The sequence below is a fragment of the Grampus griseus genome (assembly GCF_964374135.1).
Source record: "Grampus griseus genome assembly, chromosome: 2".
Taxonomy (NCBI): domain Eukaryota; kingdom Metazoa; phylum Chordata; class Mammalia; order Artiodactyla; family Delphinidae; genus Grampus; species Grampus griseus.
The window spans coordinates 99,420,272-99,443,490 of record NC_139018.1 but is presented as its reverse complement, the minus strand read 5'-3'; the positions used below and the strand labels follow the sequence as shown (position 1 = coordinate 99,443,490).

At 35.5% G+C, this 23,219-nt stretch overlaps 1 protein-coding gene across 2 annotated transcripts in view; it reads left to right on the top strand.

The window, feature by feature from the left end:
- NEDD4 (NEDD4 E3 ubiquitin protein ligase) overlaps positions 1–23,219 on the top strand; it is a 159,554-nt gene that overhangs the window by 99,368 nt on the left and 36,967 nt on the right. For both annotated transcript variants that reach the window (XM_082648457.1, XM_082648456.1), the window contains 6 exons: positions 9,454–9,504; positions 11,188–11,249; positions 13,672–13,774; positions 18,680–18,846; positions 20,741–20,858; positions 20,950–21,117. In XM_082648457.1, coding sequence (XP_082504583.1) covers positions 9,454–9,504; positions 11,188–11,249; positions 13,672–13,774; positions 18,680–18,846; positions 20,741–20,858; positions 20,950–21,117 — 669 coding nt within the window. The remainder of the gene's footprint in view (positions 1–9,453; positions 9,505–11,187; positions 11,250–13,671; positions 13,775–18,679; positions 18,847–20,740; positions 20,859–20,949; positions 21,118–23,219) is intronic.

The following is a 23,219-nucleotide window of genomic DNA, read 5'->3' as shown; positions in this document are numbered from 1 at the left end:
CTAGTTATAACTATATATTTAGTCCTCTTATTATTTTCCTTTGTTTAGAAATGCAAATTCAAAACAATGGGAAAAATTGATGAGCCCCTCACTTTTTTTTGCAGGGGGAGGAAAATTGTAATAAATGCAAAACTTTCTTCTCTCTTTCTATAGTCCTCTAGTTTAGGGATGTACAATATAAATTGCTTATAAAAGTCGGTTGGATATATTAAATTTGAATTTTGAAAATAATAAAATCCTATGCATGTTTGATATAACACCACCTGATTCCCATTACTCCTGCTTTAGATTCCTTCTCTTCTGTACCGTATTTTTAAAATGTTTTCTATTTGAAAATCCTCACAATAAATTACAAACTACACTTTACAGGATGTGAAGATAGAGGAACATGTCAAGGTCAGTCTTCAGCTTTCGCAAGTGTGTGATGATTATAAAATAGAGACCTCCAAAGAAACTGAAATTCAGAGGAGGAGAATTCAAAGTGAAACTGATTTAGACAGTGATTTCTCCTGACTCCCTTCCTACCCCCATCTATTAGGTTAAAATCCCTTTAAAAATGTGAGAGTTGCTAAAGGCTGCAGAATTCATGTACGGAAATTTTCAAGCAGCATGAAGCTATTGTCGAAGAACAAGTACAGTTTGTGTGTTATAGTTAAATCTACCAGACAGGCTGGCAAGCAGAGCAAATCACGAGTTTGGGGCGGTGAGTGTTTGCTTTAAGCAAAGACATCCAGTCTCCATAGCACTGTGATTTTATAGCATAGATCAGAGTATACTGTTTTTTTAGCTCACACCATTTTCCCCGCAACATACTAAAAAAGATTGAATCAATAAATCTTGAACTTCCAGAAAAATGTGTAAAATAAGCAGGTCACAGTATAGAGTGAGTCAGTATGTAAATAGGAAGGTAGAAGCTCTGTAAAAAGCTAAGGAAAAAGCAGTTTTACTTAGTAAGATTTGCATGTGTTAGAAAATAGTTAAGCTGAAGTTAGAGTCATTTTCATAATCCTTTTTAATTATAATATTTAGGATGTGGTATAAATCCATGTAGTATGGATTTTGAGAGGAAAGATGTTCATTAAAAATAATAGTTTTTATAAAATTTTGAAAGCAGGAAATATATGGTTTCTTGTTTTTAAAAAAATACTATAAATGGGCCCATTCATAAAAGTTCTGCTTATTTTTCTCAGAGCTTCACGTGTTAATATCCTCTATGTCAAAATATTTACTTTTCATGTGTTTAAATCAAGAAAACATTTATCCTCTTAACATAAATAGTAGAATGAGAGTTTAAATTCTACCTATTTATACAAAGAGGTTTTTAGATAATTTCACTTTTAGTGTCTCAGCTTCAGAGATTTTAACTCTTATCTTTTATGATCTCTGAACTATCTCTTGCTCTGTTGACTTAATTTAAATAATATAATCAATCATGGCTTGAACTTTTTATAGCTATGAATTTATTGTTTCTTTTTAACTGCCTGCCCCAGTTAATTTTTTTTAGACTGTTAGTGATCTCTACAGAAGAATCATGACATTTGCACATAGAAAATTTGAAAGCAGCTGTGTGAAGACAGTAGTTATTGAGCAAGATATTCATTTCAATGCAAACTTCTTGATCTTGAATCTTTTATCTTGATCTTATCTTTGAAAACTTACATATGGTTTTCGGCTGACTCAGGACACTATTTCCTTCTGTAACATACAGTCAGTCGTTGAGATCTGCTTCCATTTCAGATTAGTTCAGATTAGTTTAGTGTAGTATTTATTATTATACAAAATAAAAATTATCGGGTATATACGCAAAATGATAAATGCAACTTGATTCATTGAGGCATTGCTTGTAATGGGCAAAAGATTAGAAACAACCTAAATATCTGAACTAATTAAATTTCAGCATTCCATACAATGGCATATACTATATCCCCATCAAATAGGTAAAGCATCTCTTTGTTGACCGATATTGGACAAGGTCCTAGAGATACTGACAAGAAAAAAGGCAAGATGCATAAGAGTGTATCAAAGAAACTCTGAATGGTTTCAGACACACCAAACACAAAAAAATAACAGCTGTTGTCTCTTGGGAGGACAGAGTATACAGTTAGATAGATGGACCCTAGGAATCTTTTTTAATTTTGTATCCTGTGTATGTGTTACTATTGTTTTTAAATTACCTTGAAAAATCATCTTGATTAGAAAAGTGCTGATAGCTAAGTCTGAAAACTGAAACTATGCTATATTTAATGTCCAGGTATAAAGTTCATTTTTACTGATTAGAATGTGTGATTGAAATGAAAAGTTGGATATTACAGCAGAAAACTTTGGCTCTGTTGTTTGGCTCTGGTTATGAGGAAGTGATTCTTCCTTTAATATTTTGCTCTATACAGTAGATTTACCCTGGGAAATTATCTGTAACTCAGATTTAGTGGAAACTTTTTTTAAAGCCAAGTATTCTTCAAAGCTATGACACTTTAACATACCTGTTCTTAAAATTCTCATTTTTCTGTAACATTGGGTTCTTTTATTTTATTTATTTTTTATAAATTTATTTATTTTTGGCTGCACTGGGTCTTCGTTGCTGCCCGTGGGCTTTCTTTACTTGCCGCGAGTGGGGGCTACTCTTTCTTGCGGTGCGCGGGCTTCTCACTGCAGTGGCTTCTCTTGTTGAGGAGCACGGGCTCTAGGCTCCCGGGTTTCAGTAGTTGTGCCGCGCAGGCTCAGGAGTTGTGTCTCATGGGCTCTAGAGTTCAGGCTCAGTAGTTGTGGTGCACGGGCTTAGTTGCTCCGCAGTTTGTGGGACCTTCCCGGACCAGGGCTCGAACCCGTGCCCCTGCATTAGCAGGCAGATTCTTAACCACTGAGCCACCAGGGAAGTCCAACATTGGGTTCTTTTGAAGCAGAACATTCAGTCACTATGCAGCCTTATCAAAGTTAGTAACAGCTTGTCCTGCTAAACTTAGAGCCATGTATAGTTCTAAATGAAGTTTTGCAAAAACAGCAATTTGGATTTTTCTCTTTTAATATTCTAAAAATTGGTTTAAGAAACAGAAATTCGTATCTTTAGAATATTGGAAAAAGTACTATATAATGACTAAACTGTGCCCTAAATGGTCGTGTTTAAAATCACCTCTGTTCTAAATTCTTTCTCAGATTTTCAGGCATTCTTCAATTACTTATATTTTACCAAATGCAAATTTGCTTTATGAAGCTGTATGCAGTTCAAATATAGGAAATTAATTCTTACAAGGAAATGCCTGATGTTGAGTTTGGAATAATCGGTTGGCTAGGGAAACATTATTGAACATCACAGACTGACTTGCCTTCATTAGGGATGAATTTTAAACTATTACCTTTTCTTTGTAAATGGAAAAAAGAACCTCTAATTGTCCTCTATTTATAGTAACCATATGTCCCAGACTTTCCAGGGTAGTTCCCAGTTTTGTATTCTGCATCACCTCAGACCATGCATATAGATTTTTAGGTTGGAAAATTTGTTCATTCTTCTAATATGATAAATATAGTTCTTTGGGATCGTTTAATTTAAAGTAGTCGTTAAGAATCTCATTTTAGATCACTTCTTTTAAAGAAGGAAGGTGTGTAACAAGAACTTTCTAAAATACATTTTTATATACCAGAATTACTTGAGACAAGGGAGGTGTCAGTATGTGGAATTTTTGCTCTATGCTCTTGTTCACACAGTGCAATCAATGAAAAAGGAATATGGGATAAGATGTTTTCTTTCTGCCCCACAGTGACCAGGCACTGCCTCTGTAATAGAGACTGAATCTCTAGGAAAGATTTGTAAGTTAAAAGGTTTTAAGAAATAAGGAGCACAATAAACACATGAAAAGATGCTCAGTATCATTGCCTCAGGGAAAGGCCAACAAAAGCATAATGAGATATCACTTCACACCCACTAGGAGGGCTATATAAAAAAGATAGGTAATAATAAGTGTTGACAAGGATATAGAGAAACTAAAACCCTCTTACAGTGTTGGTGGGAATATAAAATGGTGCAGCCGCTTTGGAGAGTCTGCAGTCCCTTAAAAGATTAAACAGAGTTACCCGATTGCCCAGAAATTCCACTCCTAAGTATATACCCAAGAGAGATGAGAACATGTGTCAGTACAAAAACTTGTACTCGAATGTTTATAGCAGCCTTATTTATAATTGTCAAAAAAATGGGAACAACCCAAATGTCAATCAACAGATAAATGGATAAATAATATGGTATATCCATATAACATAATATTCAGCAGTAAAAACAAGGAATAAAGTACTGATACTTGCTACAACATGAATGAACCTTGAAAATGTTTCTTATAAGTGAAGGAAGCTGGTCATAAAGGACCACATATTATATGACTTCATTTATGTGAAATGTCCAGAGTAAGTAAAGCAGTAGAGATATAAAGTAGATTGGTGGTTGCCTAGGGCTAAGGAAAGAGGGGGGAAATGAGGAGTGACTGCTGATAGATATGGATTTTCTTTTGGGGGTGTTGAAAATGTTCCAAAATTGATTGTACACTTTAAGTGGGTGAATTGTATAGTATGTGAATTATATCTGAGTAAAGCTGTTATTTTCAAAGTGGGGTGTCTTTTACTCATTGGTTGACACATTCTGTTTTCTACATTCTTTAGCAGTGGTTCTCAATGTTGCCACCCAGGGGAAATTTGGCAATGCCAGGAGATATTTTTCGTTGTTACAACTGGTGTAGGAGTCCTGCTGGCATCTAATGGGTAGAGGCCCAGGATGCTGCTGGACATCCTTCAGTGCATGGGCAGCCCCACAACAAAAAAATTACCGGGCTTATATTGTCAATAATGCCCAAGTTAAGAAACCCTGTTCTCTACTTGTGTTCCTCTAGTGATAATGGACCACAGCCATGTTTTTGAAGCACTGAAAAATCATGAATCATCAAACAGATAGATGTTCACTGAATTCCACTTACTGAGGGCAAGGCTATTCAGTAAGACTAAACCCCTCAAAAGTGTTTTATTTCCTTATCTGGTTAAGTCTAAACCTAAGTTAATTAGATAATTCAGTTAACCAAAATAATTTATCCCTCTGTCATCTTGATTGAGATTTAACTGTATTTTGTTGTATTTTACTTTGTTATTTATCTTCTTAAAGATCAAATTTATGAAGTATAACATCTACTTGCCGTAAAAACAGAAATAAACATGCCACAGCATAGCCTTGAGGATATAATTAAAGCTAACTTGTCCATTTCAAAAAATTACCATCAACTCATGTTCTGGAATAGGAATATGGCCCTAAACTAAGCTAATTTGCTAGGCTTCAGTCTGCAGCCATGCTCCTTTTATTGTATGTACCTGTTTGACCTGTCCAAAGACTGGTCCATGGGAAAAGGGAGCAGGGGTTTCATTATAAAATCTAGCATTTCAAATATAACAGCTAACATTTATTGAAAACTTATTGCTTGCTAGGTATTATGCAACATACTTTATGTATATTATCTCATTTAATTCTCACAAAACCCTGTGAGCTGGCTATGATTATTCCTATTCCTGTGGAAACATCCCTCTTATAACTCTCCATCCTCCTGCTCCAGTATGCACTGGTTGTTTTGTAGGTCTTACACTACTGTCATTCTGACAGTTCCCTTCCCCATAATTCTAGGGAATTCTCTTTTCTTCTCTCCTGTCTTGACTCCCCTGCATCTTCCCTTACCATGTTGTCCTCCCTCATTTTGGTGAAATATATCCTCCATTACCTTAGAAGAACACCAATGTCTTTATTCTGCCTTCATTATTGAAAAAGATATTTTGGCTGGATCTAGAATTCTATGTAGGATATATTTTTCTCTCACAATTTTGAAATCATTATTCTCTTGTCTTTCAGTTTGGGGTATGATCTGTTTTCTATCTCTCAGAGCTCTTAGAATTTCTTTATCTCTGGTGCTTCGAAATGTCACAGTATTGTGCCTTTCTGTGGGTCTTTTCTTCAGGTATTTTACCTAAAACTCAGTGAGGCCTTCCACTCTCAAAATTCATTTTCTTGAGTTTAGGGAAAGTTTCTTAAAATGCTTCTTTGATAATTCCTTCCCTTTTTGTTTTTCTTTCTGGAATGCCTACTGCTTAAATGTTGACTTTTAAAATTTATCCTGTAATTTCTTTATTTTGGGAATCCTACAGTCTTTTCTTTTGTCTTTTAGTTCTACTTTCTGAGAAATTTCTTTAACTCTATTTTCTAATTCTATCTTAAACTTTTAATTTCAGTTATATTTTTAATTCCCAAGAGTTCTTTCTTGTTCTTCAATTGCTTTTTTTATACCCTCCTATTCTGTTTGATAGATGTTTATCTCTTACCTCTGAGAATATTAATTACAGTTTTTCTCAAGTATTTCTCCTGCAGTCTGACTTGATTCTTATTCATCTGACTCCCTTCTTGCTGTTTGTTTTTTTGGATTAGGTCTCTGTTTCTCATGTTAAAGTCTTTACTCAAATATTTAATGGTCCTTAACTGTCCATAATGTATAAGATTCAGGGTTTATTGCCTGCTGATATGATGCATTGAGAAGCGCACCAACATCACTTTTATAGTATTCTTGCAAAAAAATGCATAACCTAAATTCAGCCATGAAGAAATAATACACAAACCCAAACTGAGGGATATCCTATAATTAGCCAGTATGCTTTTAAAATGTCAATATTATGAAAGACAAAGAGACTGAGGTACTTTCCAGATTCAAAGAAACTAAGGAGACATGACAATTAAACGCAGTGTATGATCCTAAAATGAACCCTGGACCAAAATTAGTAGGACAGTTGGTGAAATTTGAGTAAGGTCCGTAGATGAGTTAATGTTATTCCTGGTTTTTTATACAACTCAATAGCAAAAAAAAACCAAACAATCCAGTTAAAAAATGGATAGAGGATATAAATAGACATTTTTCCAAAGAAGACATACAGTTGGCCAACAGACACATGAAGTGATGTTCATTATGACTAATAAGGAAAATGCAAATCAAAAGCACAATGAGCTATCATATCACACCTGTCAGAATGGCTATTTTCAAAAAGTCAATAACAAGTGCTGGCAAGGATGTAGAGAAAAGGAACCCTTATGCACTATTGGTAGGAATCTAAGTTGGTGCAGCCACTATGGAAAACAGTATGGAGGTTCCTCAAAAAATTAAAAATAGAGCTACCATATGATCCAGCATTTCCACTTTGGGGCATTTATCAAAAGAAAACAAAAACACCAACTTGAAAAGATACATGCACTCTCATGTTCATTGCAGCATTATTTACAATAGCCAAGCTATGGAAACAACCTACGTGTCCATCAATAGATGTATATGTATATATACACACACATACAATGGAATATTAACCATAAAAACAAGAATGAAGTCTTGCCATTTGCAACAACATGGATGGACCTTGAGGGCATTATGCTAAGTGAAATAAATCAAAGAAAGACAAATAATGTATGCTGTCACTTATATGTGGAATCTAAAAACAAAACAAACAAAAACCAAGCTCATACAGAACAGATTGGTGGTTGTCAGAGAGGCAGGGGATGAGGAGTGGGGTAAATGAGTGAAGGGGGTCAAAAGATACAAACTTACAGTTTTAAAATAAATAAGTCATGAGGACATAATTACAGCCTGGTGACTACAGCTAATAATACTGTATAACATACTTGAAAGTTGCTGAGAGAGTAAATCTTAAAAGTTCTCATCACAGGAAACAAAAATTCTGTAACCATGTAAGGTACCCAATGTTAACTAGTTTTATTATGGTGATTATTTTGCAATATATCCAAATATTGAATCATTATGTTGTACATCTGAAACTAACGTAATGTTGTATGTCAATTATACCTCAATTTAAAAAAATTTAATTATGTGGGTGGATGCATGCAGGAAAAAAATCTCAGAGAAGTTACTTAACTGTTAACTCTAGTGCTCTTCGGGAAATGTGATTGCAGGGTCAAGGTTTTCATAAGCTTACTTTAAATTGATAAAGATTATGGATGACAGATATTTACTGTCTGTTACGTGTACAGGGTTTTTTTTTAACAATTAAAAAAGCTTAAGAATAAAAGAATGAATAAATAAAAGTGTTAATATTTCCTCTAAAAATATTTCACCTAGTTTTGATCATTGTGCTATGGTTATGTAAGATGTTAACATTTGGGGAAGCTGGTGATTTTATTCTTTAAATATTTTTCTCTCTTCTCTCTCTCTTTCTTTTTTCTCTTCCTTCCCCTCCTATCTTTCTGGAACTTCACTTACACAGATATTATACTGCTTGATATTTTACCACAAGTCCTCTTTATTTTTCATATTATACAAATTCTTTTGATATATCTTCAGGTTCACAGAACTTTTCTCTAGTTATTTTCAATCATACGTTAAGCAGATCCACTGATCTTTAATTCAGTTATTCTGTTTTTCAGTTCTATATATATTTCAAAATATACATTTAATTCCCTTTTATAGTTTCCATTTCACTGCTGAGATTCCCCATCCATTCATTTATTATGACCTTATTTTCCATTTTATGTCCTTGAACATCTTTATAATAGCTACTTTCACTTTCCTGTCTGCTAATTCCAAGATCTGGCTTATCTTGTGGTCAGTTTCTATTAATTACCTTTTCTCTTGCTACTGGGTCACATTTTTCTATTTCTTTGCATGTTTAGTAATTTTTAATGTATATTGGACAGTGTGTGTGGCACATGATGGATACAATGAGTTTTGTTATCTTTCCCTAAAGAGTGTTGATTTTTGTTCTAGCAGGTTATTAACTTAGCTGAACTCTAAATGCTAGCTCCCCTTAGGTGAACATCAACTGTGAAATCTATGCTGAGTCCTTTCAGCCTTCCAGCTGTTGTCTTTCACATATGCAGTTCAGGGATCAGCTAGGAATTTGGATAGAGTTTGTACGTAGATTTGAAGGGACTCTTGTGTCTTCTTCCTTTCAGGGGTTGTCCCCCTCACTTTCCAGTTAGACTGTTGACTTCAAAGTAAGTCTTTGGACTCCTCAAATGAGTAAGATTTCAGATTTCTCTTTGAGTTCCAATCATTCCACCATATGAACTGTGGAGTACTACCAGGTGAAAAGCCATATGAACAGGAATCCTACCTAGTACAGTTCATTCTTTCAAGGATTGACTTCCAGTTTCTGCTTACTTTTGGTCACTCTGTGGTGCTTTCAAATAGTTGTTTTGATATATTTTCAGAGTGTATAGTTATTATCTTCAGAAGGATCAATCTAATATACTCCATTCTGCCATTACCAGAAGTTGTAGCATATTACCTTTTATTTTCGATTGATTTTTTCATTGATACTTCATAGGGTTAAACAAAAAAAAAAAAAAATTCGATGTATTTTTGTGAATGATGACAATAGCTCATCAAAGTTTTCCAAAAAGATCAAGCATATTACTAATGTCATTTTTTCTTCTTTCTTTTGTAGACAAGAGATGATTTCCTAGGTCAAGTGGATGTTCCTCTTTATCCATTACCGGTTAGTATAGATGTCCATGATTTTACTTTTTATGTTTATTCTTTTTATTTTAATAAATACTTACAGATACACAATATAGTAAATGTAAATATTTGATTTGTGAAGTGTATACAGCTATTATTTCTTGAGCATATTGTTTTCTGAAAACTCATCTCAGTTTTCCATTTTATTTTCAAAATTCCCTTACGTGGGCTTCCCTGGTGGCGCAGTGGTTGAGTCCGCCTGCTGATGCAGGGGACGCGAGTTCGTGCCCTGGTCCGGAAAGATCCCACATGCCGTGGAGCGGCTGGACCCGTGAGCCATGGCCGCTGAGCCTGCGCGTCCGGGGCCTGTGCTCCGCAGTGGGAGGGGCCACAACAGTGAGAGGCCCGCGTACCGCAAAAAAAAAAAAAGAAAAGAAAAAAATCCCTTACATGAACCCCAGTAAGAAATAGAGAGCCACTGAAGTTGGTTGACATCATGAAAGCATTGTTTGAGGAAGATCACTTTGGAAATATTCTATTGAATAACTAGAATGGGGAGAGCTTAGTCTCACAAAAAGAAACTAAGATCAATTACAACAATATGGGCATGAAACTGAACCTGGACCAAGCATATAGCAACAGAAGAAAACAGACAGATGCAGGGAACATTTCATAACATAACATTACTGGATCTGGTTTTTAACATGGAGCTCCAGTTGAAAAAAATAAAATTAAGCAAAAAGTAAAGATAATACAAGTTGAACTTGCGAGATAAGGGTGGTATCTCAAGTAGAAAACATAGGAGGAAAGCCATTTTTTTTTTGAGATATGATAAATTTATTTTTGGCCATATTGCATATCAGTAGTAAACAAGAAAAATGAAAGCTTAAAGTGGGCAGCTGACAGAGATATAAAAATAAGTTGTGTAGGGAAAAGGGTCTGGAAGGATTGAGAGCTATCATTGTTAAGGTAACCGCAGAATCTCTGAGAAGAATGGGCTGTCCAAACGAGAGGGATGAGAGCATTGAAGGCTAAAACATTGAACGTTCATCAGTGTGGCTCTGTCAAAGGAGAAAGAGAAGACAGACCAGGAGAAATCGGAAAAGAACGAAGTAAAATGATGTCATGAGAATTTAAGAGTTTCAAGACTGAATGGGTAGTTAACAATGCAAAGTGCAGCAGAGAAGTAAAGGAGAATAAAAACAAAGGGCTGCTGAGCTTGATAAGAAAGAGAAGTAATACTTCTTTATCAGTCTTTTCAGATGTTTATTGTCTCTCTGTAGTCTTTAGACATTGCAAGCTTTTGATAATGAATTTAATCCAGTCTTATTTTCCAAGCTGCTTACTTTTTTGTTCTCCTGGAACTGTCTCTATGGTCTAACCACGCCAGCCTGCTGACATTGTACCTATTCCATATTTCTTTGGGGCGCAAGCATACTAGCCATTCTCTACTGTTTTTCCACTTTTACCCTCCCTTTGTCTTCACGACACACCTGCTCAGCTAGTTTTATACTGAGTTGTGATGCCAGGTGCAATTCCTACAGTGCAGGAAAGTGAAAGTGCTGTCAAGTTACCAACTGTTACCGTTTAATAAGCTAAAGCTACTTTTTTCTCACCTCTAACTTCGATTATGCCTTAGGTCATAGTTAATGGATATTCTTGAAAAGTATGTATTTTTGGTGTTACAGATGTATCTTAAAAACCCACTGTTTTATTCTAGACAGAAAATCCAAGAATGGAGAGACCATATACATTTAAGGATTTTGTTCTTCACCCAAGAAGGTCAGTAAATATAAAATAATAACATGAAATTTTTTTTAATCTCTTTATACCTTACAGTAGCCTCTTTGGAAATTCAGTTTCAACCTTTGTAAATAAGCTACATATAAATATTAGTTTTTAAAAGCTTTTTTGCTATTTCTGATTAAAAAGTAATATAGGCACAGTGCAAAAATTCTGAAAATACAAAAAAGTGATCATACCCCTTTGGGAAAGACTTGTCTCCCTTATATTTATCATACTATGAGAATGAAATTTGTCATTCGTTTATATGTATTTTATATCTTACAGTATACGTAATTTTGTCATACTGCACTTTAAAAAATCACAAACATCAATTCATGTAAAAAAAAACATCCAGGGAATTCCCTGGTGGTCCAGTGGTTGGGACTCAGCACTTTCACTGCCATGGCCCTGGTTCAGTCCCTGGTCCGTGAAGTAAGATCCTGCAAGGTGTATAGCACAGCCAAAAAAAAAATCCAACTTGATACACACAAAACCATTTTCAGGGATATATAACTACATTTAGCATACTTTCATTTAAAAAAAGATATTTCAGAAAACTCAAATGTTTAGAGAAAATAACATGAGCAAAGACTATAATTTACAACCCAATAGCCTGTTCATAATTCCATTTTCCTAAACTGAATTACTTTATTTTTGTCAAAATTTTTAAGTTTAAGCTGTAAATAAAACTCCTTTTGATCTTCTGAACCACAGAATCAAGTAAAATCTAGTGAAGATGTGTATGTGGCTTTACTGTCAGAAAGGGCAGAGTAAAGCAGAGGAAGGAAATCTGTGAAAACATTATATGTTTTGTTTTTAAAACTAGAAAATGCAATTGAAAAATATAGTATGGGAACTTAGTAAAATTTTTGATTAAAATATTTTATATTTTTAATCAAAAGTTTTAAGTATTCATTGTAATATAAATTATTAAAATAAAGGGGACAGTGCTTTCTGACTGTGTTCATATTTACCATCTATAAGAGAAACCACATATTTAATTTCTCTAGAAGTCTTGCAATATAAGTCTCTTTTCTTCCTTTAATTTTGAACTGACTGTGACATCTGTCTATCAAGAATAACTAAATATTTCTTTCTTCTCTTATTTGGTTGCTCTAGTAACCTGCTTTTCAATTTGTCAAATGCTTTCCGGTATCTTTATCTTCAAAACACATCTTCTGTCTGCACTGGGTATTACTGCAAGTGCAGAAAGAGCTTTATCCAACTACATTCTTAGATTTTTTTGAGCATCACTAAGCCCAAACCCACAGGCATATTATCTAGTTGGAAAAACATAATAAAACCTATCATTGTGGAGAAACTCTCCTATAAAATATTATCTGAGTAAGTTTTCTGTATCCATCTTTTATAACAAGTGAGAGTGTTCACACCCCCTTAACTATGGAGACAGGAGTCACGTTAGTGGCCTGGGAAAAAGCTTAAGGGAGACATTGGCGGTGAGGTGGGGTAGGGGAGTATCTCTTGAAGACAGGATAAAAGATTAGGACTTTTATGTCATATTACATAACTGAAATCCATTTTAAAAAAATACCCCAAAAACCTATACAGAAAGCTAGGACAAGCAAGGATTTCTTAAGTAAACAGGATGCTAGATTTGGTGGGGGCAATAGACAGAGTTAGGTCTTCAGTTAGAAGCTTAAGAAAGACAGGTTTTAAAATCCTTAAATGTTACTACACTGGGCAGCAGCCCTTAACTTAGACAATTCATTATTCAAAGAGGTGATACAAGATACAATATGAAAACAGGTGAGGTAAATTAACGTATGACAGATTCAAACAGCTGTCAAAGACACTAGGTTTCAGGCAGTTATCCATCCTTGCTCTCCACTTTTCTGTCATCTTATACAACATGGTTAGATTATTATCCCTAAAGCACATCTCTGAGGATGACTTTCCCTAGTCCCAAAATTCTATGCAAAATAAAATCTAAAAGTTCTCTTATTTCACATGGATCTCATCAGCTGGACCATTTCCACTCCCTTTATGTATCCTGTAATTCAGCCAATCTCAGCTACTGCCATTTCCTTAACTGTACCCCAGGTTTCCCAGCTATTTCCTTGTTTTTGCTCTCTTCTCTACTCATATGCCTTTCCCTTCACTGCCACAGATCAAAATCCTCCCCAGTCTTCTAGCCCCAACTCAAATGCCAACTTCTCTTTCAAATTCTCTCTGATCTTTCACTTAAACTTCCATAGTTCCTTATTTATCTCATAACAATTATTTATTTATGGATGTTCCTTTTTCTCCACCATCTATTCCTTTTCTTAAATATCTTCTGCACTGGAACTTGTCTTTGAATCTCCTCTAGTAGCTAGTAGATGTTCAGTAAACTCTTATTAAATGAGTGCTTTTCTTCTTAGTATTAAAATTTTGTGAATTATTATTTTCTTTTCTACAGTCACAAATCAAGAGTTAAAGGTTATCTGAGATTAAAAATGACTTACTTACCTAAAACCAGTGGCTCAGAAGAAGATAACACAGAACAGGCTGAGGAATTAGAGGTGAGATTTTATAAATATTTGGTTAAACTAAAAAGAAAATATCTAATTTCTTATTTTACTATACTCCAAAGAAAAAATAACTATTCAAATGAAGTTAATGTGTGAAATAAAAATTACTTCCCTGGACATTTGTTTATTTTACCCAAGAATTTGTTAAACATTTCTTTCCGCTAAGGATATTTCTGTAGAATGAGTGGCCATTACTGATGGCATTCTTAAGGGTTAGGGAATAGAGGTTGTAATGTTTATAAATGAAAGCATTTGTTGTAACTAAGTCATTAACTGTTTCTAGTTTTTCAGAGTTTTCTAAAACGATGTCGTGTTCCCCCTCCATTAAAGTAAGAACACAATTTAGTATTTGTAAGTTAAATATGTGGAATATTTGAGGAGGGTCTACTAATTAGGAACTCTTCTATGAAATATAATTCCTGTTGCTTTTCCTATCATGCTTGGGGTGGGAGTGGGCAGGAGGGCTCATAGAAAAGGAGGAGACAGAGAGAGAGGGAGAGAATATAAGTCATCTAATAAAAAGCCACATTTATGGGGGGCCAGAAGAATTTAACCATCTTCACGGATGACAGGATAAGAGGAAGTCCAGTCAAGGATTTGGGCAGAACCACCTGCCTTTGGGGTGCGTGAAGAAGAGGCAGAGAGTATGTACTTGGAATAGAATTGGACAGGGATTTGGAGCCTGGAGTCTCAGTTGCAAGCTCTGCTGCTTGTGAGTTGAGTAACCATGTGAGTGTCTGACCTTCTCTGGACCTCAGGTTCTTCCTTTACAGAGTGACAGGGTTGTACCAGACGACGTTGAGGTTTCTTCAAGCACAAAAATTCATGATCTGAAAAGGGAACAAAAACATTTGCCCCTTGAGGTTCCCACTGAAGGAACCTTATCATCAAAAGATAGCACCTTATTCTACCACATTGACTGAAATCACCCAGTGTGCTGGCCTCAGTCTGCTTTGGAGGGTTTTGTATGTGTGGCTTCCTCAACAGTCATGCCTCTTTGATCAAGGTCTGCTGAAGTCTCCAGAACTGTAAGGCTGAGGGACCCTTCCCCAGTGCTGGGCTCTGCATCACACACCCAAACGTCTTGAGAAAGAAAGTTCGAGGACAAGTAGTGCTTTTGCAGCAAAGCTTTCTGGGAATTTTTTATATGCACTAATGAGACTTTACTTTGTTGGGGAATTCATAATAACAGAAAGAAAGAACTATTTTTCTTTAAATCATAGACTGTAGTTAGCCCTTCCTCTGGCAATCAGAGAACTTGGTATCCTCTCTTAAGTCTAATTCCGTTATTTGATTACCTTGTTTTTCATTTTAGTTTTTCTCTGATTTGTCATATAACAGTCTTTTTTTTTTTTAATTTAGAAATTTATTGAGTAGAATTTTCTGTACCTGGCATTTTGGTGCACAGGGAAACCTGAATAATGGAATTCTGTTTGAAATGAAGGATGTCTGCTGTAAAGAAAGAAAATTCTTTATTTAGTAACTTAAAAACTTTTTAACAGCATTTCATTATTTGGTAACCTGCTCCAAGTTTTGCCCACACGCACGTATCACAGGTACCTTATTCACAGTTCAGTTTCTGCGGGTAGAGCTGCTTCACTTCATTTTGTGGTCTCATGTCTCAAAGTTTGAATTCCCTCAGAATGCACCTTATAATTTCAGTAGATGTAAGCATGTAGGAGTTTATTTATGAAAGGCCCTAGGAATTCAAACACATGAATCTGTGCTTATTTATCTTCTGTGTAGCTAATGACCAGAGAAGTCTTGTCTTTGACATTTAGTTTGTGACTGAATATATAAAATCCTACCATTTAAAGAAAACAATTGTAATTTTCAGAAGAGGCTCACTCTTAGGCAGTGTATGCCCTAGTACAATAAAGTGTGGCTATAATAGATAATTGTGTAATATTTGATATTTGCACCCCTTGCAACTTTAGGTTTAGTTGTATGTATTTTACACAATTACCGTATAATATAATGTTTGTTGTACCTCTAAATGCTTTCTTTCTGGACTTTGACTCTGTTAAACTGTGGGCAGTTGCATATTAGCTTTGAGGTTAGTAATAAAGTAACATACATTGATACTTAGAAAATTATTTTGTGAAGAATATTAGCTGATACATGTTTAATAGGGAGGCATTCTCGACAGAAAATGAAAACTCATTCTTTCTAAACAATGTTCAAATGTGTAACTATACTTCCTCTTGGAACTGAAACGGGTTTTTTAAAAATAGGCCCTTACTTAGTTTTTATCCCCCTTCACAAGTTTACTTGGGTAACATAAATTCAATAAGTAGACCTTTAAGAGAGAAATCTTTGGGCTTCCCTGGTGGCACAGTGGTTGAGAGTCTGCCTGCCGATGCAGGGGACACGGGTTCGTGCCCCGGTCCGAGAAGATCCCACATGCCGTGGAGCAGCTGGGCCCGTGAGCCATGGCCGCTGAGCCTGCGCGTCCGGAGACTGTGCTCCAACGCGAGAGGCCACAGCAGTGAGAGGCCCGCGTACAGCAAAAAAAAAAAAGAGAAGTCTTTAAGAAGATTTTAAAGAAATATTTTTGGTACCATTTTCCAAGCTCTGAATATTTTCATAATCCTTCACAGCAGAAGTGAGAATGCTTTTATTAATAAATTTTATTAATCTGCAGAAAAATAATCAGTGACCATATTTTTTTAATTAGTCTTTTTTTCAAAAGAGTGAAATGTAAAAGTTCAACTCTAACACTTTTGAAATTGAGACCAGAGAAGTAAAATGTGATTTAATATGTGCAAGACAAATTTTTAGATATATAGATCCTATATCATGATCATTTAAAGGAAAGGAAAGGAGAGAGAGAAGGAAGGTAAACATTGATGGAGAGAAAAAGTAAGGGGTTAGAGGGAAGGGAGAGAGAATGGAGTTTGGGCAATAAAAAGAAGGAAAAGAAATTAACGAGATATCAGTTCCCATAGAAGATATAAAGAAGAAAATAGGCTAAGAAAGAAAAGGAGTCTGTTTTACTTCCCATCCAGATTCCTTTTCCCAGAATAATTCTGTCTGTCTTCCTCTCTCCTACACCTCACCTTCCTTTCTGCCTCAGTCTCTAACCTTCCCACTGGAGCTAGCCAGAAGAAACCAACCTTGCTGCAGAAACCCCTATCCTTTTCTTCCAGAAAACATTTCTTTTCTTCCCAGCTCTTCTCCTTGACCCTTCCTCTTCAGAACCCACCTTCCAACATAGAAGAATTCTCTTCCATCTTCTAAGCCTTCAACTGACTGGCACACAACCGTCCTCCAGTGCTAGATCCCCAATGTCTAGAACAAAAGGCTCTCTATATATTAAGGAAATGATTTTTTTACCTATTACTATGGTACCAAATATGTTCCCCAGCTTGCCTTTTTTTTTTTAACTTCGATTTAGTAGTTTTTGCCATGTACAAATTTGGGGGGTTGTAATCAAATCACTCAATCTCTTTTATGCCTTCCACGTTTGATGTCATACTCAATGGCTCCTCCACTCTTAGAATATATTTTTTTAATATCCCCAGGTTTGCTCTAATACATTTTGGTTTTACTTTTTAACATTTTAAATATTGCTTAATCTGTAACATTCTGGTTATAAGGTATGAGGTAGAAACCCAGATATTTTTTTCCTTTTTTTCTAAGTAATTTGCCTATCTTCTCACAAATTTGAAATGTCTTTATCGTATACTAAATTCCTATAAATTTGATTCTTTCTGAGTTTTCCAATTCTATTCATTATTGTGGTTTGTGGTATGTTTTATCTGATGAAGTTAATCTTCACTCTCCTTTTTTGGAACTGTGCTGATTATTCTTGCTTGTTTTTATTTCTATTTGAACTTGAAAATTGCCTTGCCTTGTTATTTTCAAAAAAATCCATAATGTAGTTCTATTGGAATCTTGGCAACTTTATAAATTAACTTGGGGAGAATTGACACCTTTCTGAGATTAAATCTTCCTAGCCAAGATCAGATTATGTCTCTTCATTCATTCAGGTCTTCTTTTGTGTCCCTTTAGGAGAATTTTTAAGTTTTCATCACTAGTGTATTTGTGCTTCCTAACCGTGTTGATGTTTAGCAGAACCTTTTACTGACTGCCTTTTCTGTTATGAGGTTTCTTGTATAAAAGCATGTCACTAACCCTCGCTATCCTTTTCAAATAATTCCTTACTCTATAACTACCCTAGCTAAGGGTTTTTGTATGTTTGCCCCTTGCTAGTCTCAGAGGAAATTTCCAGTGCCTTCCTAGCATATAAATAAAACAAAACAAAACTTTCTTTCTTTGACTGTTTTATGACCTGACCAAAATGCCTTTCCATGGTCCAGAGGAGAAAGAGAAAAGTCAGACCAGAGAATCATCATGTCTTTTCCATCACTCAATTATTTCTAAATCATTTGCCCTTCCCTATCATGCCTCTACATATTTGACCTTCATCCAGTGATTTTTTTTTTCAGGTTTCAGAGAGTTGTTTATTTCCACCATAAACAAGGTGCTTTCTCTGTGGGAGAGACAATGCCCAATAAGATATTATCCCTATTTATAATTTAGAGAATAGAGTAAGGTTAAACTATGCTTTTCAATTTCTTAGTGCCTTCCAGTGCTGTTTGTTTATTTGAAAGTTTTCTGTGTCCTTTTTCTCCTATTAGACATGTTTTAAATTTTTTCCAAAAAAAATGTTTTTCAAGCAAAATTTAAATGTTATCATTTTGCAAAAAAAAAAAATCTTCATTATCATAAGATATTCCTATTATGGTCTTAAAAGTTGACAATGTGCTAATTCTGTCTTTGCATAGTTTCTGGAACTGGGTGTGCTAAATCTCTTTTAAAACTTCCTCTAGCATAATTTATAAGGTTAAAAAAATTAAGCACACACTTAATTGTTACCATTCTGTTTTTCAGCCTGGCTGGGTGGTTTTGGACCAACCAGATGCTGCTTGCCATTTGCAGCAGCAACAAGAACCTTCCCCTCTACCTCCAGGATGGGAAGAGAGGCAGGATATTCTTGGAAGGACCTACTATGTAAACCATGAATCTAGAAGAACACAGTGGAAAAGACCAACCCTTCAGTATGTGATGACTTTCATGTTTGTAATCTGAATACTTTTGGACCACTAGTTTTCATTTTGAAGTCATGACTCAAATGGATTCATAATAGTGTGGGGATCCAAAAACTGCAAGAATGCTAGGATTTTTATGGCCCAGGGCTTTAAAAATGCTATCATGGATGCTTCTTTTTTAAAATGATTTGATAGTATTAAAAAGTATTTGGGTCACAAATACCACCCTTCTAATTGCTTCTTTATTTTAATAAGTTGCCAGTTATTTCTGTTTTTAATTGTAGCCACAAAAGAAACGTTTTTCTCTTGAGACTAGTTTAGAAAATCTTGGAGATTTTTTTGTAGTTTGTTACTAAAATATAATGAGATGTTAATTTCTACAGTATGGTATTTTTAAAGTGTAAATTATTTATAAAGTTGAAAGGACTCAATAATAAGGTCTTTCGTTAAACACCCATTTGCCAATCTGGTCAATGTATACATACTTTCCAATGTACCCAAATCAAGGACAGAATGGCCTTTGAGGTATTCTGATTTATGTTTCCTCAGTGACATTTTTCTTTTATTATCATCAGACTGTATGTTTGTAAATAACATTTATAAATTCTTCCATTATTCATGTTTATTATCAAATACCCTTCCACTTATCCTTCCTTATAACCTTATGAAGTCTTTCTTTAGTTTTCTTCTTTTTGACACAGACATAAAATTTTTCTTATTTGTCCCTTAATGTTCTAATTTTTGGCTTTGGTATTTTGTATCTGATATAGTCCAAGCACTTTCATAGATATTTTCCCTTCTCACATCCTTCCAAAGCAAATTAATGATCCAAGTTCTTCGTGTCACAGAGGCATTGATCTCTGTAGAATGGCGTACAGATTGCAAGACTGAAAGCGCGATAAATTTCTGCAACATCCTCCTGTTGTATACCTCAGTATTATGGCAAGCCTGACTTGAGCAGAATCACATTTTTTTTCACTGTGGTTGATGTTGTTTTCAGCCAGCAAAAATCAACTATTTAGGAGGAAAAAAGTGTGAGGCATTCCCTTAGGACCACTATGTTTTCTCCAGCAACAGTGCAGTAAGAACTGGTCTTCTGACTATCCTGGGCTTATCTGTCATTAAATAAATGAACAATAATTTTGTTATTAAATATCTATATAAAATTCTAGATCTTATGGTCTGGCTATATTAAACACAACTAGCTAGAACACTATAACTCAGAAATGACTGGGGAGTGGGTGTTCAGTCTGATGAACCGTACCTTTCCTAGATTCCGACACGCCTTTACTACTGTCCTTTTTCAGAAGCGGTCCATTACTGTATATGATCAAAAGCAGATAGATACCATTTAATCTGTACTCTATCAAGTTTTTAATTATAGCGTCCTTACACTGTCTTTCCTTCTGCCCTCTGCGTTCCTACATGGGAAATCTACTCTTGGCTAAAGATCAGTTCTGGAAAATGTTACTGTCTGATTCATGAAGATGTATATGTAACTCTTAAAGCTTCTGTTTTAGGAACTTTCTGGAGCTACTTTAGATTTTACTCTTGTAAGAACATGGTGAAGTAATAATATAATGAAATTATTTAAGAAACTCTCAGGTATTCATTCATTCAACAAATACTTTTTGAGTGCCCATATATGGGAGACCTTATCCTAGGCACAGGGATGAATGAAAATATTAGGAATTACACATTTTCACAAAAACTTTAACTCCATAAGGTACTCTTGCAGGTACCGTGGTGCCTAGGACTTAATCTATGCCTTTTGAAGCAACCTTTGGCCCAGAACAATAAATTCTGATCTAATATAGGTTTTTTTTTTAATGAAAACAGAATTTTTGACTATCACTTTTACTCTCTTCAGACATGGGTGATGGCTTTTACATTTCTAATACAGGGACAACCTAACAGATGCTGAGAATGGTAACATTCAACTGCAAGCCCAGCGTGCATTCACCACCAGGCGGCAGATATCTGAGGAAACAGAAAGTGTTTACAGCCGAGAGTCTTCCGAGGTAGAAATCATTTTCTCATTCTTGTTGATAGACATATGTTATAGCAGTAGATTAAGGTATGTGTGGCTTAAGCTTATTCTGTTCATTTTAGAACTGGGAAGTTATAAGAGAAGATGAAGCTACCATGTACAGCCATCAGGCCTTCCCCTCATCTCCACCATCAAATAACTTGGATGTCCAGACTAATCTTGCAGAAGAATTGAATGCCAGACTCACTGTTTATGGAAATTCAGCCACTGGCCAGCCAGTATCCAGCTCAGTAAGATGGTCTTAGATTTTGTTGGAGCTTCAGGATTTTGTATTATATATTATTCCATTCAGTGTCTAAAGACTGAATGTTATCTTTTTTCCTCCAGTTTTACTGAGATACAGTTGATATAACACATTGTATTAGTTTAAGATATACACCATAATGATTTTATAAATATGTTGCAGAATTATAACCACAATAAGTTTAGTTACTATCCAACACTTGACAAGTTTTTTTTTTTTTTTCTTGTGATGAGAAAAAAATTGTCTTAAGTTACACGTAATAATGTGTTAGGGACTTTGGTACTTTACAGCACGGCCGTTTTCAAATATTCCCACTAATAGTATGAGGCAGAGTTATGGAAAATCCAAATGGTCATTGGAGTCTAAATGTCCATTACATAAATCAGGGCCCTCCAGCCAAAGGCTGCCAGGAACACACCTGTAATTGAACAAGTTGGGTTTATTACTCACTTCAGCAAGGGGAAAACACACCACGAGTGTCTCAGTAGCAGTATGTTAGGAAAGACTTAAAGGATTTGGGCTCATGTTAGTCAATTTTGAGGAGGGTTTAAGGAAGCAGGACTTTGCTCTGCATTGGATGCTGTCAGGAAACAGAGATTATTCTGTGATTGGGTATCTCAAATCTTATCTGTCACGAGACTAAAGCTATATTTAGCAAAAAAGCAGCAGTCACTTATATCTGCCAGGATAGAGAGGTAATTGGTATTTTGTGGCTTGGACAGTGTTCACATGTTGCTGTGTTTAGGCATGATTACAGAGTAGTGTTGATTTTGCCTTGATGATGCCGATGAGTGCCAGGGTGGGTCCTGGGTGTTTAGGGTTACTTTTCTCCTTCTCAGTTATACCACACATGTCACCAACACACATGTGAATAAGAGCTGATGTACTTTGACTAAACAAGAAGATAGATGACCTTCTCACTTCAGCAACTGCTTGAAAAATTGCCGTCTGTGGGGTCCAGAAGCAAATACTCCAACATACACTGCCCTGATGAGGTCCTTGTGGCTAGCTCTCTAACCTTATCAAGGGAGACCTTTCAGTGGAAGACAAAGAGGCATCTGAAGATGCTGTGGTCATTTCCAGTTGGAATTCCTTGCTTTTCATTCAGTTAGTAAATATGGAGGGCTGACCACATGCAGGTTATATGCTGGTTAAAGTTATCTTCAGCCTACAGCCCACCTATCTGTTTAAGTATTGCCTATGGCTGCCTTCACACTAGATCGTCATAGTTGAGTAGTTGAAGCAGAGACCGCTTGGCCCATAAAAAATATTTCCTATCTGGACCTTAACAGAAAAAGTTTGCTGACTTCTAGCACCTCCCTTAAGACGCTTCAATGTAGACAGTTCTGTGTAAATGCCTGTGTGAATATCCAAGAGCAGGTCTGCCTGCCTGCTCCCTTCCCCTCCTTTCTTCCATCCGTCTATTCTATCTTCCATTCATTTCATTTTATTTTTTGGTCAGAGGAGTGGGAAAGGTCAAAGACTTAAAGGATAAGCTATATTGATTTGCTGGTGATAAATCACATAAGGTCCTATTCCCTTTCTTCCTGTTATTATTATTTTTTAAATTATAAAACAGGGAGATCAGCTCGGTGCTTTATGACCACCTAGAGGGGTGGGATAGGGAGGGTAGGAGGGAGACTCAAGAGGGAGGAGATATGGGGATATGTGTATATGTATAGCTGATTCACTTTGTTATACAGCAGAAACTAACACACCATTGTAGAGCAGTTATACTCCAATAAAGATGGTTAAAAAAAAAAAAGTAAAAGGTGGCATCCGTACAATGAAATACCATGCAGCCATTGAAAAGAATGAAGTATCTTTGAATGTATATGTTGTATGGAACAATCCCTAAGAGATATCGTTCGGTGGAAAACACCAAGGTACCGAACAGTGTTTTTGGTATGTTACCATTTATAAAATTATTTACGTGACAGAGAATAAATATGTGTATCATATTTCTTGAAAACTAAACTAAACTTGGTAACATTGCTCAGCTCTGAAGAGAGGAACAGGGTAAACGGGGCATATATCTTTTGTACCTTTTGAATTTCATACCATGTGCATATTAATTCAAAAAAAATT